Raw genomic sequence first — 18,034 nt, forward strand, 5'->3', positions numbered from 1 at the left:
TGTTTTTCCTTAGAAAAAAGTCAGCAAAATGCCAACATTGAGGTAGTTTGACTTACCAGTTGCTGTTCTAAAACTCAGATGGAAAACGGCGTCTGGAAAATTCTTCAGTGACAGGGGCTGCATGAATTCCCGGATGTTGGAAATAACACCACCAAGTGTTGGATAGATATCTCCTTGATTTTACACTGAATCAAATCAGTTCTAACTCTTATTATATCTATTTATCAAAATCTAACTCTATAATGTCAACACTTTACTCTGAAATGCTTCAACACCGAGATTAATTTGCTTTATACAGCCAGTGAGAGAGAAGGGTTGCTTCCGAAACTACTAAAGTAGGTACTACACATAAATTTTCTACGTGAAGTATATTCTATGTAGTATGTATGTTATGAATGGAATTTATACTACAGCAGGGCTATTTAATTGGCAGCCTGCAGGCCGAATCCGGCCCCCGAGGCTCTTTGTTCCGGCCCTCCAAATAGACATATTTGTATATTCAATAGTCATAGTGTGACAAAGACATTAAAAATAAATTTAGTTCAGTCGACAAACGGCCGCTATAGTTATGAAGTGACGCGTGTCTGTTCAATAACAGCAAGAGCTGCAGTTAAAGGCTGCACAGAGCGAGAGTCATCATAAGCTAGTGGTGCGGGCAGCCAAAAACATGTTTGTAGAAATTAAAGACTATTTGTACAATGCACTGATATTGTTGATAGGGATGCAATGATTAGCCGATTTCACTATCAACTGCGCTTTAATTCGTCCCAGTTTATTAATTGTAAAGTCTTCTCTAAGCCGAATCTCTGTTGCACGGAACGAAACGAAACCGCTGCAAAATGCCAAGTTGCCTGGGCACTAGTTTTAAGTACACCGAGGCTAATACGCACACACACAGGATTAACTATGGCAGCGGCCGTTCCCATATCACGTCTTTTCCGCCAGCAAGTTTGTTATTTCTAATGTGACAATATGCGGGCACCAGCTGAGCGATTCGCTTGCATCTTTCTGGCCGCATGCAGTAGAAAACATCTGACGGTCAGAGTTGTGAGTGCCTTTTATCATTCATTTTCTTGTTGGCTTAGTCCCTTTATTAATTTGGGGTTGCCACAGCGGAATGAACCGCCAACTTATCCAGCAAGTGTTTACGCAGCGGATGCCTTTCCAGCCGCAACCCATCTCTGGGAAACATCCACACACACACATACTCATACACTACGGACAATTTAGCCTACCCAATTCACCTGTACCGCATGTCTTTGGACTGTGGGGGAAACCGGAGCACCCGGAGGAAACCCACGCGAAGGCAGGGAGAACATGCAAACTCCACACAGAAACGCCGACTGAGCCGAGGTTCTAACCAGCGACCCAGCAACCTTCTTGCTGTGAGGCGACAGTACTACCTACTGCGCCACTGCCTCGTTGCGTGCCTTTTAGTGCAATGTAAACAAAAGATATGTTATACGAATTAATATTAAAATGATTATGCATGCATGAATACAGATGGCATCAACAGTTAATCTAAATAGCTGTTTACCTATTATAAAGCTTGAATTTAAATTAGACGTAATAACAGTGAAACCATGACTATTCTTCAGACAATATAATTGTACAACCAAAATCTATAATTGTTGTGCAGTTCAAAACATAACATATGAATGTGTCTGAATGTAGAAGAAGCCTACTTCAGCAATGCACTGCTTTTGTTGTGCTCCGAAATACAACATTTGAATGTTTGTAAAAAAAATAAAATAAAAAAAGTCTATTGTACAATGCACTGATATTATGTAGTTTCAAAATACAATATATTAACATTTTAATGTAGAAAAAGCCAACGTGGGTGTCTTAAGTAGCAAAAATATACAGCATATGGGCTCTTATGTGCTGTTTTGTCATCACTCATATAGCAAGTCATATCTCTCCGGCCCTTCATTTGGGATGCTTTTCATGAACCGGCCCCATGACAAACTAATAGAATAGCCCTGTACTACATAATCTAGCATGTAGGTAGGTAGGTAATAGGTAAAGTAGTAGGTAATTCAGGAACTTCTTGCGCACTGTTTCTCAAATACTATTAATTTGGACATACTACTCGGCTTACATTCTGTTTTTCACACATTATAAACTAAGTATGCACTTTTGGACGCAGCCCAAGTCATAGGCTGTTTCTCAATTCCAAGAACGCAGAGAACGGACTTGCGTTCTTGTGGAGACCGGTCTTGCCAGGTGTCCTCGGAAGAACGAACTCGGGAGACCGCGAGGGCAGAGAACGCATCCTGTGCGAAATGAGATGCTGCGTTCTTCCTGATGGTCACATGACCTAAATGTGTTTTTAATGGAAAATTATTTAAACATTACAGCTTTCATACAACAATTTATTGTTTCTCCTCTTTTCAAAATATATACTATGCATAAAACATAAATACATGTTGCACAATATAAATAAAACAGATTTTAATACGAATTTCAGCAAATAATTATGTGTTTATTCCTTTATTAAGATGTTCATGGTAATGTTGTTTATATTCACCGTTTCATTTAGGGAAATTCCTGAGATAAATAAGTGATATCTCCAAACTTTAATAATAAATCTAAATAAAATGCTGTGCTTCCCACCTCCAGCCACAATGACTTCTGGGACTTCCAGAGCAAGTTCGGTGCTCAAGTCATACTCCTCGATTTTAAGAACACATCCGGGAAGTTTCACACATCCACTGTTCTTGCGGTCTTGAGTATTGGAACTGAATTTTGTCAGCTGATGATGACGTTATACGAGAACACGAGGAGGCAAGACTGCTGAAGAACGCATATTGAGAAACAGCCATAGGCTGACTAGTTATTATGTACACACCTATTACAGAAATGTCTGTGATTGGCCAGATTGATAGATGCACTCACTTTACCCTGAGTTTATATGAACACAAGATTATATAAAAGCCACATCTATCAGCTGAACTGTGCAGATATATGAGCAATTGATCAGATCAGCTGATCGACTATGCTTTTAGAGAGATTTCAAATGCGTGTCAATGACATCATCATCACACATGCACAAATGTTGGCTGCACACTGAACATTTCAATTGCTGTGGTTTAAGGGTTGGACAGAGATGTTGTATCATGTTGTGCAGGGGTATAAAAAAGACAGTTCCTAAAGGGCTGCAGCCCTGCCAAGTTACTTTTCAACCATACTTCAATAAACTTACCTGTGGGTTTTAAACAAGTCTGAAGGACTTAATTAGTTTGATTAGGTGTGTTTAGTTAGGATTGGAACAAAGCTGTACAGAGCTACAGCCCTTCAGGAATTGAGTTTGGCACCTATGATGTAGTTTGTTTTCAAACATGTACATGTTTGTTTTCTCTTGAGGATTATTTACATAAGGGGTGTCAAACTTGGTTCCTAGAGGGCAGTAGCCTTGGACAGTTTAGTTTCAACCCTGCTACAACATTTACCTGCAGGTTTCAAACAAGCTTGAAGGACTCTATTTTGATCAGGTGTGTTTAATTTGGGTTGGAAGTAAAATATGCAGGCCTGCGGCCCTCCAAGAACTGAGTTTGACGCCCCTTTACATAGTGTTGCATAGTGTGAAATACCACAACAGTTTAAAGACACAAAATCATATAATGTCGTCTGAACGCCACAGTGATATTTAAACTAGGCTTGATGTGTAAACTAGGTTTTCAGAGTCCATACATTACATGCTTCAAATCAACCCAGTTGATTATTTTAGTAATATGGCTTTTAACAATTTTACAATAAGAAAGATGTTGGTTCAAGACCATAAGATTCCACTATACTATGCCTCAACTTTTCGCCAACTGTGTAAATCTTTAGAATTAATCTCTTCTTAACTAAAACAATTATTTTGTCACCCGAAAATTAGTTTGGAGACTAAACAAATTATCTGAAAACAGTTTTCAGATTGAAAGCATGTAAGATCAAATCCCAAAATAGTATACCTTGTGCAACTTCATCCATATCCCATGTTTACGAATTGCTTAACAGCAATCCAACATAGTCCTTCTCTGGCTAAGTTTCTTGTATATCATAGATAGGCAACCTTTCTTGGTGGGCACTGTTCTGAAGAGTTCAGAACTATTCAGACGCAACTGCTTGCAATTTTTAAGTCTAACCTAAAGACACAGACAGGGCCTTTATTACTGGTTTACAATGCAAGTCCAATTAGAACCACTTATTTGATAAACAAAACTACAGCAGCTGTACTTCCACTAAAAGGCTTAAAATATTACTTTAAAAATTGTATTGTACATACATTGTTTAAACATCTGAATAATATTCAATAAGACAACTGACCTTAATATAAAAAACTGAAAAATATATACATTTACACACATTTACATATGCAAATAAAAATAATGTTTCATCCAAGTTACTGAAGTACCTAACCCAACAGCCCCAAGAGCCTTGTTTTTACACTGTTTTACCACAATTTTGCTACATGAAGAACAAGCTACCCTCAAAGACAGAGCTGCAAGACCCATTGGGATTAGACTTATTCACTTGGGTCTCTGTTTCCCAGTTTAGAGAAGGTCAAGGAGACAGAAGTGCAGGGCCCGACTAATGGTTCAGTCTATTCTAGAAATCCATTTATCTTTCCTTTCATCTCCAATATGGCATCTTCCTAAGAGTAAATGTCTCAATGTAATTACTCTCCAGTTCATGAGCGGAGATGAAGGTGTAGTGTGGTGCGCAATGAGACTTACACAAATATGCCACACTGTAAGTGGGTTGAAATTACCCATACTTTAATAGAGACCACGATTCTCAGAACGCATTAAGAAAATTTACAATACCAATGATGAGGTCACTCGAATTCAAAATGGAAGATGCAAGTGAACTCATAGAAACTCAGCCAAAAATCATATTTACCTACCTCAGCTGCCTCTTTCTCAAACTTCTCAATGGTTCTTTTATCAATTCCTCCACATTTGTAGATGAGATGCCCAGTGGTGGTTGATTTCCCAGAATCAACATGGCCGATCACCACAATGTTGATGTGGATCTTCTCTTTCCCCATGTTGACTCGGGGCGGCAAGAGAGAACAGTAAGAGGTGCTTTCTTCTGTCTGCAAAAAAAAGGCAAAAGTAAGGCAAATAACATTAGTACATATAGAGGCTGTTTACACCTGGTCACTTCATAATTTTATATAGCTATCTGATTATGAAATGGGCATGCCCGCAGAAAGTCATTTAAGAAGTATTTTAATCTAAACGCTAAAACCACTTCAGGAGGTGGTCTGGGACTGCTTCCAGATGAAACTGTGGAGGTCTAAATGCATCTGGTTGTTGAAATCACATGTAGTGGTAGTGGCTTCATTTCATTTCATTTTCTTGTCGACTTGGTCTCTTTATTAATCCGGGGTCGCCACAGCGGAATAAACCGCCAACTTATCAAGCAAGTTTTTACGCAGCAGATGCCCTTCCAGCCGCAACCCATCTCTGGCAATGTAGTGGTATCTTCCTTCTTCCAAAATGTAAAAAAATACATGAATAAACATGTGAGAGCATAAACACACGTACAAATAGCCTACATACATTACGAAATCATTCGTATGCCAAATAAGACATATACAGGGTATTTTAGATATCAAATTCCCACATTTTTCCCTGACTAAAAAGCTTAATTTCCATGATTTATAATGAAGGAAAAATCAGAATGCTGTTGTGCTTTGCATAAGTTTAAAAATGTTTAGCTTGAAAATCCTTTTGAAGGAGTTTAATAGCCACTATGAGAACAACAATAAATAATTTACTTCTGTTTTTAAGAAAATAAATAAAATAGCTTCGAACTGCTCCCTCTCCCATATTTGATGGCTTAATAATAGTTTTACGAACTCTACATTTAGTTTGTATTTCATCTACTTTTTAAAACCCAGTCTCTGATGTGGTAATTTTAAAGCCAAAACTCAAAAATATATATTATCCTGACATGTTTGCCTTACTTAACAGGTACGATCCGGTGATTGCGGTTGACGGAACTGACTGCCAGTTAGAATGAATTAGAATAAGAATGAAAAAAAAAACAAATAAAATGGAGTTTAAAAGTATCATGATCGTAAACATTTTGTTTTTAAAAATATATACTCAAAACTTTGTTCAAACTACTTATTTAAAATACCTTGAAACAACAATTTCTTTAAATTTTACTGGGACAACCTAAGTGTATTATGTTAAATCCACTTAAATTAGTAAAAACTAATTTTCTTAAAGGAATTAAGTTAACTTAATTCCTTCATATTGTCGCAACACAAATCAATTGTGAAACCCAGCAGTTTTTACTGTGTGCTATAGACAAAATTCCATGCACTGCTGGAGCTCTGTATTTAGCTTTTCTGTAACAAATAATGATAAATAAATTAAATGTGGTGTATCTGATGCTTTAGTTTAAGTAACTTGCCTAGTTAAGTTTGCATAGTGCAGGATTTGAAATTCTGATTTACAGTTAGTCAGAATTATTAGCCCCCCTTTGAATTTTTCTTTCTTTTTTAAATATTTCCCAAATTATGTTTAACAGAGCAAGGAAATTTTCACTGTATGTTTGATCTTGTTTTTACTTATGGAGTAAGTCTTATTTTTTTGCTTTAATTGGGCTAGAATAAAAGTACTGTTTAATTTTTTAAAAGCCATTTTAAGGTCAAAAATGTTAACCCGTTTACGCTATTTTTTTCTTTGACAGTGAACAGAACAAACCATCGTTATACAATAATTTGCCTAATTACTCTAACCTGCCTAGTTAACCTAATTAACCTAGTTAAGCCTTTAAATTGCCCTTTAGGCTGTATAGAAGTGTTTTGAAAAATATCTAGCAAAATATTGTTTACTGTCATCATGGCAAAAGCGCCTTTCACACAGTGATACTGGTAAATATCTGGATAATTTTCGGAACAACTTTACCGGTAAATTCCAAAAAAGCGCTGTTCACACAGGCGAGGCGTTACGGAATTTTTCCAGAAAACACCGTTCACACATCCATTCCAAAATACCGGTAAATTCTGACATCATTCCCCACAAATGAGCTTTAAACGCCTGCGCTTGTATTTGTAAACATTTGACTACATTACAAACTCTGTGGATGATCAGTATTGTGAACAACTTTGATGAAGACATATGGAGGATCACTTTCGCATGTCGAGATGTTCATAATATGTGTGTGCTGGCGTTCACGGCTGTTTCACGAGCACACGCTAAGCTTGAAGGTAAACAAACAATGGTTTATCATAAGCATCTTATCGATGATTATTTACACAGTTGGCATTAAGAAGAACATATAAACGTTATCTAACTAACTTATAGCAGCTAAATGCGTCGTGGAAAATATTCAAAGGCTTTTATTCTCATAAACCGCGCAAACATGAATGCGTCTCACTGTTCGGATTGGTTAAAGCAGACGTCTCACGTCAGCACGTTCTAGATGTGCACATGCTCTTTCCGGCAATCTTCCTTCTGCAATTACACAGCGCTGCATTCCGGCAAATTACAACTTCTCTTTCCGGAAAATAGTCAGAACGAATTTACCGGTATTTTCAAAAAGGACCTGTTCACACATACAACCTTTCCGGAAAATTGTCGGTAATTTTACGGAAAGGTCTGTATGTGTAAAAGGGGCTAAAGATAAATATTAATCAGTTATTACAGATGAGTTATTAAAACTATTGTGTTTAGAAATGTACTCAAAAAAATCTTCTCTCCATTAAACAGAAATTGGGGAAAAAATAAACAGGGGCTAATAAATCAGGGGGGGCTACTAATTCTGATTTCAACTGCATATTTAATCAGCAGAGACACATTTATGTGGCCAAACGTAAATGAAACCATTTTCACAAAAAAAGATACTGTCCAATCAGAGAAAATGTAATACATAACCAGGTGTAAACAGGCCCACAAACATAAACTTAAACATTCAGTATTAGGGTATGTTCACTTGTAGTATTGTATTCTTGGTTTGGACTAAGAAAATTGGGGAAGAAAATCATGATACATTTAATCCTTGTTCGGTTACCATTCACACTATCATTTGTAAAAATGAAATTAAACATAACAAAAAGAATATACTTTTAAGGCATTGAGAACTTGAGAAAACTGTCGTAAAGGAGTCAAAAGCTCACCAGGGGTCTGTTCTTCGTAGCCCGCTTAAATGATCTAAGATGATTTTTACTGATCATGGATCTGTTCATCTTGATAACTGATTTCTGGCTAATTTGGTTCTTCAAACAAGTTTGTGAATCAGATTAGAATGTCAGGTTGGACTGATCTGAGATCGCTGTGTGTGTTGTTAAGGACTGATCTATCGATCCTCGAAATCATGATCAGCTATGCAACGATTGGCTGATGGCACAGAGGCAAAATGACATCATCTGATTAATATCCAATTATCCATGTGAGCTAAATTACATAAAATTCGGTTTGTTAAATATGATATGCAATAACTTTACACCTTGTTGTGGGCTGCATGCTTGGCCCTTTCATGCATCAAGAGCAGTTTATTTAGTTTTACAGTTAGAGCGGATTTTCCTTATCATAGTAGTATTACAGTAGCCAGTTTTTTAATTGGTGTAAAGAATACCTGGATGTTTACAAAAACATTTTGGTATTGGTAAAGGCGTCAGCAACTTTTATGAAGCATCAAATCACTGTCATATTAGCTGTCAAAACATGTTTATGACTGCATAAATGTATTATTGCTTTTAAAAAAAGTCACATACTGTGCATTTCTATTATCATACACAGATTGTACTAAAGCGATGTAAAAAGTTCATATCAATCGGTTTTGTCTTTGCAGTCTTTGTACTTTCATTTCGTTGGTGCAGATTGCATTTTATATATATATATATATATATATATATATATATATATATATATATATATATATATATATATATATATATATATATAAATATCAGATATCGGTACTTTCTGTATTATCTTTGCTTGAACTGAGCTGATCTAATTCTGTTTATATGGATTGAACCTGCTTCCGACCAAGTTTAAGCTACCAGAACTGTTATGACAACAACTCTCGGATCAGTTTGTAATACATAACCAATCCTGGATCATGTCAAATTGTCAATAACCAAATCCAGCTAACAGAGTAAATCACGAACGAAGAACAGACCCCAGGAATTCCTCTGTCTCGCAAAACAAAGAAATAGCAACATCTTTTACATTTTTTTAGAATTTGTTTTAATTTGTTTAGATTTAACTTCTACTTTATATTGATTTTATATTGCAGTCCAATCACAACCGGGTTTATTTCAAAATAAACAGAGACCAATCTTTTTTACTGGTCCTAGTCCACTTGTTTGGTGACTACAAGAATTATGAATGGCATCGCTTTGACTTGATCATACTAACCGGACTAACAGAATTATCACAACAACTTAACTTTATTAAACCAAACCTGTGAATGCACCCAGATATGGCAGGAATAGGCTGGAAGACTGTTGGAGTTCAAGGCTGTACACTTTGTATGAGAATTAGCAGGAATAAATGTGGGAAATAACAGGAATTCATGGAAATAAATTATCCTTAAATATGGTACTTAATTGTAATTGAAAAAAAAAATCTTGCTGTATAATTTGAATTTAAACAACCAAACTCGGTGCATTTCTCTACCCTGCATATTTCTCAAATCACATGCAGTGGATAGTATAAAAAAATATAATATAATATATATATATACACATATATATACACACACGGTTTAAATAGTAGCTATAGATAGCCAGTAAATTAGATTTTATAAAAGTAAGCTAGTTAGCACTACTTCATTGACAATTTGTAAGGCTAGACATCATGTAGCTCAATAACAGCTAGCTCAAACTGTACTGCTGTTCTTCTACCTTTTGCTAGTCAGTTTTGTTGTCATACAGAAGTAAAGTACTGGTAAAAAGTTTAGACACATATAATCTAAAAGAAATTTTAAATTCTCATATACTCATAAAAGCTGCTTCAAAACAGTTCTAAACAGTAATATTGGGAAATTGTATTACCATTTAACATAATGGTAAAAGTATGATGTGATTCTTTGATGCAAATGTGAGTTTTCATCGCCATTGTTCCAGTCTTCAGTGTCCTGATCCTTCCATAACTATTAAAATATGCTAATTTATATTTGGTTATTTGGAATTTAGTCTATTATATTATAATTACTTGGAAACAGTTTTCAGTCTTATTTATAGGAAATTAATACTTTTATTCAGAAAGGATGTCAAATTAATACAATAAACAACAAAGAGATGTATTACATAATATATATATATATATATATATATATATATATATATATATATATATATATATATATATATATATATATATATATATATATATATATGTTTTGAATAAATTCTGAATCAATATTTCCAAAACTCCAGGGTTTCCATGGAAATTTTCCAGAAATGTTTAATCCCTTTGCAACCATAGACATGACAGAGCAATTTTCAAAAACATTTTTAAAGCATTAATGTAAAAGGGAAGCTGAATACTGTATATCAGTTACACAATTATAATATAGCTGTCTTGACCAATACATGATTTAGACTTGGTTAATTTAACATGATTATTTATCATTAATATTATTATTGTTATTAATATTGTTATTATTAGAACAATCCTACAATACATCTATCATCCTCACAATTTGTTCAAAATTCTTTACTTAAAAGATGATCTATGAGTAGACAATAATATTGTCATTTTTTTCTCCCCATCTCCTCTTTATTTTGCTTCTTAGTGTACTTAAGAAGCATGAATTTGAATTAATTCCACAAGACAAACTGTGAAGAATAATTCTGTTCCATATACATAAACCCTTGGTTATCCAACCATCATTTACTGTATGTTGATTCTTTTTATTCTCGAGTCACTTAGCTGAACATCAACATAATTTCTACATAGTGGACGCAAACAAAAAATGTGCACAACATGCAGAAAGAAAAACAACTTGCAGAACAAAGATATTCAATAGTAGCTTCACAGCTCAGGACGAACCACACAATTGTAGTCAAACTTTCAAGTTCATTGATGCAAATTTACACAAAATATACTAATTTGGATTTTAATTTGTCTAGTGGATCACATGTAAACACCAAGTAAATGTGTCTGATAGCTTTATCAGGCCAATACTGTGAAGCACAACAGAACTGAGCTTTTATTAGTAACAAACATAGCTAAAGTCTCTCCGCAAGAGGATGTTTGTGGCCTCTTACCTGCAGCAGACAGGCAGACCCTGCTTTCCGCTCAGCAAACAGACACTATGAAATCCTTCAAAGCTGGCGGAAGAGTCCAGGTCTGTGTGTGTGTGATGAACTCTCCCCGGTTTGATACAGCAATGCGGCACTGAAAGTGTAGGGTGGGGGGGAACTGCAGTGAGACAGCAGCAGAAGAAACAAGCAGAGATGGAGAACAATCACACAGCAGCGCTCAGTGACTCAGCAGATCATGCTGAAGCATCTCCTGCTGGGGACTGGACGGATCCCTGTCTGGCATGAAATACGACACCTGACATAGCATTATTATTAACAATGTTTATCTGGACTTTTTTTTTTTCTTTCAAAGTGTATTAAGTTATTCTGAGTCTATAAATTATTTTTGTTGTAGTTGTTTGATAAAATAAAACCTGTCAATCTATAGGACAACCACAATGTTTACAACCACAAATTAGAAAAAGTTGGGACAGTATGGAGAACGTAAATATATATATTTTAAAAAGTCTTTTATTTCATTACAAACAATACAACAAACATTATTTTATGTTCCTCATAATTTTTATTATGAATAAAAAGTCAAATACCCGAATCATCTTTCTTCGCAGCCAGAACTTTGTAATGTGTGCAGAACTTGGTTTGGCTTTTTCTTGTTGAAATATGCATGGGTATCCCTGGAAAAAAAGGCAGCATATTGTGCTCCAACCTCTTTATGTACTTTTCAGCATTAATGGTGCCATCACAGAAGTGCAAGTTATTTTTGCCAAGGGCACTGACACAGACACAAACCCATACCATGACAGATCCTGGCTTTTTGGACTTGATCCTTTTCTTCTTTCATTCGGAACACAGTTACAGTTTTAATTGTCATTTGTAGATGTAACTATGTATTGTGGTACTTGACAAAGGTTTGCCAAAGTTGTCCTGAGCCCATGTGGTGATATCCCTTATAGATGAATGAGGATTCTTGATGCAGTGCCACCTAAGAGATCGAAGATCATGGTTATTCAGCTTAGGCTTGAACTCTTCTCCCTTACGCACTGAAATTCCTCCAGATTCCTTAAATTTTTTAATTTTGTTATGCTTTCTTGATGGTAAAATGTCCAAATGTCTTCCAATCTTTCTTTGAGAAACATTGTTTTTAAACACTTTAATCATTTTCTCACGTATTTGTTGGCAAACTGGCGATCCTCAGCACATCTTTGCTCCTAACGACTAGACCTTTCTTGAATGCTGCTTTTGTACCAAATCATGATTACAATCACCTGTTTTAAATTACAACATTTAACCAATTTACCTGATTACTACCCCTTAATTGCTCCTGTCCCATGTGTTGCATGTCTAAATGACAGGAAAAGGTGTAGATTTACAAATAAAAATGAAGCTTACCAATATTTTGTTCATATTATCTGCAATGGAATACAAGTCAAAGTCAATTTTTAAAATCACTAGTGGTGGAAAAAGTACTGAAAAATCATATTCCAGTAAAAGTACCATTACTTGCTTAAAAATGTAGTGTAAGTAGAGTATGATGCATTTACTTGTAATTTGTGGATGTGTGTAAACATAACATTCTGTAGGCAGCGGTTCCCAACAGTGGGGTTGTGGCCCACAATGGGGCCTCAGCGAGCTTTGTGGGGGTCGCGTCATATTTAAAAAAAATCTTAGCAGTGGACAATTAGGAGAATGATCATGTTGCCTTTTATCATTCATTATTTCAGATTTGTTTATTTTAGGAGTCTGAACAATCTTTTATTTTGGAAAGTCTTTTATTTTGAAAAACGACTGTATTTTCTCGGCTTACATCTTGGTCACTTTAGCGCCCAAATTTAACACAAAAGCTGCAAAATAAGTAAGAAATAGAGGTCTTTACAAAGTTTCTTTGCTAAGGAGGAAAAACCAAGTAAAGGACCGGCGAACTGCCAAGGAATAGATCAACCCACTTGTCAACAAATCAGGTCAATCCCTCATGGTTGTGCAAGGAGATCAATTGATGGAAATTGCAAATAACAGCGGCCTTTTAGGGGCCGTTTGCATATCGCGTATTTCTAGAGTTTGCACAAGTTTGTTGTTTCCATTGGAAGTGCGCGGCTTGTGCGCTCAAGCGGCGTAACATACTTGCATCAATGACACCCGGGCCACAAGCGCACCGCAAGTCATGTGACAAGAATTGACCCATCAGCTTCAGCTTGTATGGAATTTTGGTAAGACTAATTTACTCAGATAAACACAGAGCACACAAACACTGCAGTGCTTTGTACTTATCTCCATAAATAAAACTTGTATCAGAGAGTGACAGCAATGTTTTGTCAGCCTGTCATGAGAAAACAGTTGATGGTCGCATAGCAACCTCCGAAACACCCCCAACCCCCCGCAGTAAAATGATCAAGTGCATGGTGCATGGTACATGGTGATAAAAAGGTTGAGGACCACTGCCCTAGCTGATCAAAAATGGACAAATTTGTAATCCATCCTCCACAGAGTCTCACTATCTCAACTCACAGCAATCCTCACTCTAATTGATAGAGCATAAAAAATAACATGCAAGTAGTACATTGTAATAGCCTATATTCTTTTTTCCCCATAAACACCTGTGTGAATACTGATAATTTTGTAACTGAAATTCAAATCGGATCAATTAAAAGGCAAAATGCTTCAGCTTTTCAGTTACAAATGGCCTACTGATGTTTTGCTTTTATATTTTACATTAGGCTATTATTCATTCATTCATTCATTTTCTTTTCGGCTTAGTCCTTTTATTAATCTGGGGTCACCACAGCGGAATGAACTGCCAACTCATCCAGCAGGTTTTATGCAGCGGATGCCCTTCCAGCTGCAACCCATCTCTGGGAAACAGGCTATTTTTTCTGCATAAACATATCTAGATATAGAAATAAACATACCGTTTGTTTGAAAACAACATTTTTTGTTATCAATACTGCAAACTTATATGAGTGATCAAATCATTAAATTTGGAGGGGGCCTTACAATATTTTCTGGTCGAAAAAGAGGTCTCAGGCAAAAAAAGGTTGGCAACAACTGCTGTAATGCATTTCGTGATTGCCCAGCAGGCACACAACATCATACACTCAAAAAAATGGATCATGGCTTTAGTTGGTTCAAAGAGTGTAACTATGTTTAAATTAAACAATTCACTTATGTTTGTCAATTAAAACCAAAAGAGTTGTGTTGGAAAAAATAGAAAAAGTATGTTTTCAATTTTAAACAGCTCGGTTAATTAAGATGAATAAAAGGGAGTTGTGTTGCTTCTGCAGTACCACATTTTGGTCAATAGGTTAGTTGTTGTTTCAAAACAACAGAGGAAGGAAGATTTAAACCACAACAATCATTATATGGGAATCAAAAGAGGAAGATTACAGTAAAAATGTTGAAAATCACTGTGCACTGTTCAATGCACTGAAAAAATATGGGTGATTTTAACAGTAAAAGTCTGTACAGTCCACAGTGGAAATCTGTTCAATAATTAGCAGCTCATTTCTATACAAAATATGCAAAATAACTGTAACAGATCAAACCTTTGTTTTCCAGAATGTAATCAGAGTGTCTGAAATCTCGCCATACACCCTCATTCACTAGTCCCTAAACTAGTCGATTAGTTTATTCCACTAGAGTGAATGACCACAATGAATGAATTCAGACACTGATGAACAGCTGTTGTAGATAAGCACAATCACTGAAGGAAAGAACAAGACGTAAACGTACAGACACCGCCTCACACCAAACCAACTGAATTAAAACAGAGGATTAAACATCTCCATTAAACAACAGCATTAGCAGCTTCACTGATTACAGTTTGAACACATTTCTGTCATATCTGCAGGAATATTTGATAATTAACAGAGGTTTATATATTTTTCAAACATGTTTTTTCATTTGACCTCACAATCATGGAGATCAGAGGCTGCTTTAGTTGGGCTATTGATCCTTCATGCTTCCATCTTAATGTTTCTCTGGCTGTTATAACTGTGTGTCTGAAACTCATAAGATATAGCAAGAAAGGCAATGAGAAAATATACTGTACTGAATTATAACAGATATAATTTCTAGTACTTTGTAAGTTAAAACATGTACGAGAGAGAGAGAGAGAGAGAGAGAGAGAGAGAGAGAGAGAGAGAGAGAGAGAGAGAGAGAGAGAGAGAGAGAGAGAGAGAGAGAGAGAGAGATGTACAAAACCTGGAGAACTCCAGAAACACCTTAAGACACGTAGACATCAAGAATCAGGATATGAACCTCAACCATGGTTCCTAAAAAAAAAGCTGCATAATTCATTCATGCTGCAATGCATGCTGTGTGCCAGCATAGTACAAAACTCCCAGCATGCATTGCAGCATGAATATATTATGCAGCTTAAAGTTCTTACAATCTCTTTCTCTGCCTTTAGTTTATTTTGTTTTTGGGAGGTAATATTTCAGTAGAGAGTTTGGTATAGTTCTGCGTTGTTTTTATTAGATTTTTATTTTTTGTTTGTTACCATTGTTGAGATTTAAAGACTAATTGTTGATGTCTGTGTGTTTTTAAGTTCTGCCATGGATCAAATATTCTCATTGTGAATGGTGTATTTAGACCTGAATCTTCAGTTATTTCATTTACATATTTTGTTCATGTCTTACACCAAGCTAACAAGATATTCAATAAATAGACAAGCAGGTGAGGGAGGATACAATCATAGTTAATCTCATCAGACTGATTCTTATGTATTTTTTGGCTTTTCATGCTATACAGATAGTGTGACGAATACAATTAATTATAGCAACCAAATAAAAACTAGTGTTGAAATAAGCAGCTGAAGAGCCCAACTAAAGCAAAGGCTGACCTCCATCATGGTGACTTTAAATGAATAGAAATTTCATGAAGAGCTTTTGTCCACATGAAACAAATAAAGTAGGAGCCCAGTAATGAGTGAAGCTCCTGATGTTAGTGGAGTTTAATGATCTCTGCTGAGATCTTCATTTTTATTGTGTAATTATTTTGATTATTATTATTTTATTTAGAGTTTTATTCTCAGTTAATTTCATCTTCGGTTTCGGCTGTAATTTGTGATTTTCTTTCCTTCAGTGATTCTGCTTGTTAACAGTTGTTCATCAATTCATCCTTTAATTAGACTCTTAATTATCTGATTAACTTCATCACTGCCTGAGTGTTCAACCCTCTGCAGTAAGGACACTAGTGAGGAGTTTGCTCAGGGATTTAAGGGGTCAAATGTGTTTGATGAAAATACAGACTGGAATGTATTTGATGTATATGGATTTACAAATGTACAGTAGATTACTGGCAACGGCTGCCAGTATTTTTCCGTAAATTTAACGGATGTAAATGAACAGTGTAAATAAATCAAAGCTAAGTTATAAATGTTGTGTTGATTGAACTAAACATTACCTTTATGTAACTAACTTAAGTTCACTCAAATAAATATTTTTTCTTTAAGGTAACTTAACTGGGTTACGTGGAACCTGTTGACATAAACTTAATTAGAGCCAACATATTATTTTTTTGAGTGCACCATTGTGGAGGATAGTAGCATCTTTGTGCAAGTCCAACATGAACTAAGGATAGCTGATGTTGTGCTGAATCTTCTTTTATTTAAAGGTAACTGTATAGTTACTAATGCAGTGAAAATCTGTTTGCTAATCGTACACACATGAACACATTAGTGCATTGAATGACTTTACATTTTTTTGAAAGCTAAACTAGGTTTTTGTAAAATGAGCATAGTATCAGATGATGGAATACGGTTATTTTCTGTAAATTTAAACAGTCCTATAAAACTTCCGTATTTTTACAGAAAATTTACTGCCGGTATTTAACGATTTTTTTAACAGTGTAAATTAAAGCTAATTTATAAATGTTGCGTTGATTGAACTAAACAACATTACATTACCTTTATGTAACTAACTTAAGTTTACTTAAATTAATATTCTTTCTTTAAGGTAACTTAACTCGGTTACGTGGAACCTGTTGACATTAAAAAGTTAATTAAAGCCAACATATAATCTTTTTGTAAGACGTTAGGTTAGATTTAGGTTGTGATGTAAGGTGACTAAAATTCAATGTTTAGCCAGCATTTAAGGACAATATTTTAATGTCCAAAAAGACATCAAATGACGTTGATACTTGGTTGACTGTAGGTTGTGTTGTAAAGTGACCAAAATTCATTGTTGAGTAAATATCCTAAACCAACATCATATTGATGTCAAATAATGACATTTGATCGTCAGTAATGGCAACCAAAATCCAATGTCTGATAGATGTCATAGTGGTAACAACCACACAATGTCAAGCTGTAACATCGTTAGATGTGGATATTTGGTTGGTTTTAGGTTGGACATTGACTTAGGCCTGACGTTGAGTTCTGACGTCAACCTGATTTTCATTTCCAAACAAAATGCAGCATACACATGACATTAGGCTACAACGTCAAGCTTCCATTTTGGTCATCTTTCTTTCTTGCTTGCTTGCTTGTTTGTTTGCTCGCTTACACACACACACACACACACACACACACACACACACACACACACACACACACACATATATATATATATATATATATATATATATATATATATATATATATATATATATATATATATATATATATATATATATATATATATATTAGGGATGCAACAATACAGTTAGCCCACGGTTCAATACATACCTTAGTTTTTTAACATGGTTTTCGGTTCGGTTCTCATGGCTTGACACTTTATTTTTTTATTCTATAGGCAATAGAAGCAGTAAGAGGTTTAGGAGAAAAAAAAATTAAAACGATTCATTACAATACTCATT

The 18,034-nt window shown here is 35.3% G+C and overlaps 1 protein-coding gene across 14 annotated transcripts in view; it reads right to left on the bottom strand.

Annotated features, from left to right (window-relative positions):
- Positions 1–18,034, bottom strand: part of eef1a2 (eukaryotic translation elongation factor 1 alpha 2) — a 49,613-nt gene that overhangs the window by 16,598 nt on the left and 14,981 nt on the right. For 4 of the 14 annotated variants that reach the window (XM_073938259.1, XM_073938262.1, XM_073938261.1 and 1 more), the window contains 2 exons: positions 11,228–11,357; positions 4,895–5,086 (listed from right to left, as the gene is read on the bottom strand). In XM_073938259.1, the coding sequence (XP_073794360.1) occupies positions 4,895–5,038 (144 nt within the window). In that variant the 5' untranslated portion in view covers positions 5,039–5,086; positions 11,228–11,357. Of the gene's footprint in view, positions 1–4,890; positions 5,087–11,227; positions 11,382–11,811; positions 11,899–12,019; positions 12,207–17,903; positions 17,965–18,034 lie in introns of those variants that run through there. The other 10 variants (XM_073938260.1, XM_073938268.1, XM_073938265.1 and 7 more) reach the window with 6 other exon arrangements.

This window comes from Danio rerio, chromosome 23, assembly GCF_049306965.1.
Source record: "Danio rerio strain Tuebingen ecotype United States chromosome 23, GRCz12tu, whole genome shotgun sequence".
Classification (NCBI taxonomy): domain Eukaryota; kingdom Metazoa; phylum Chordata; class Actinopteri; order Cypriniformes; family Danionidae; genus Danio; species Danio rerio.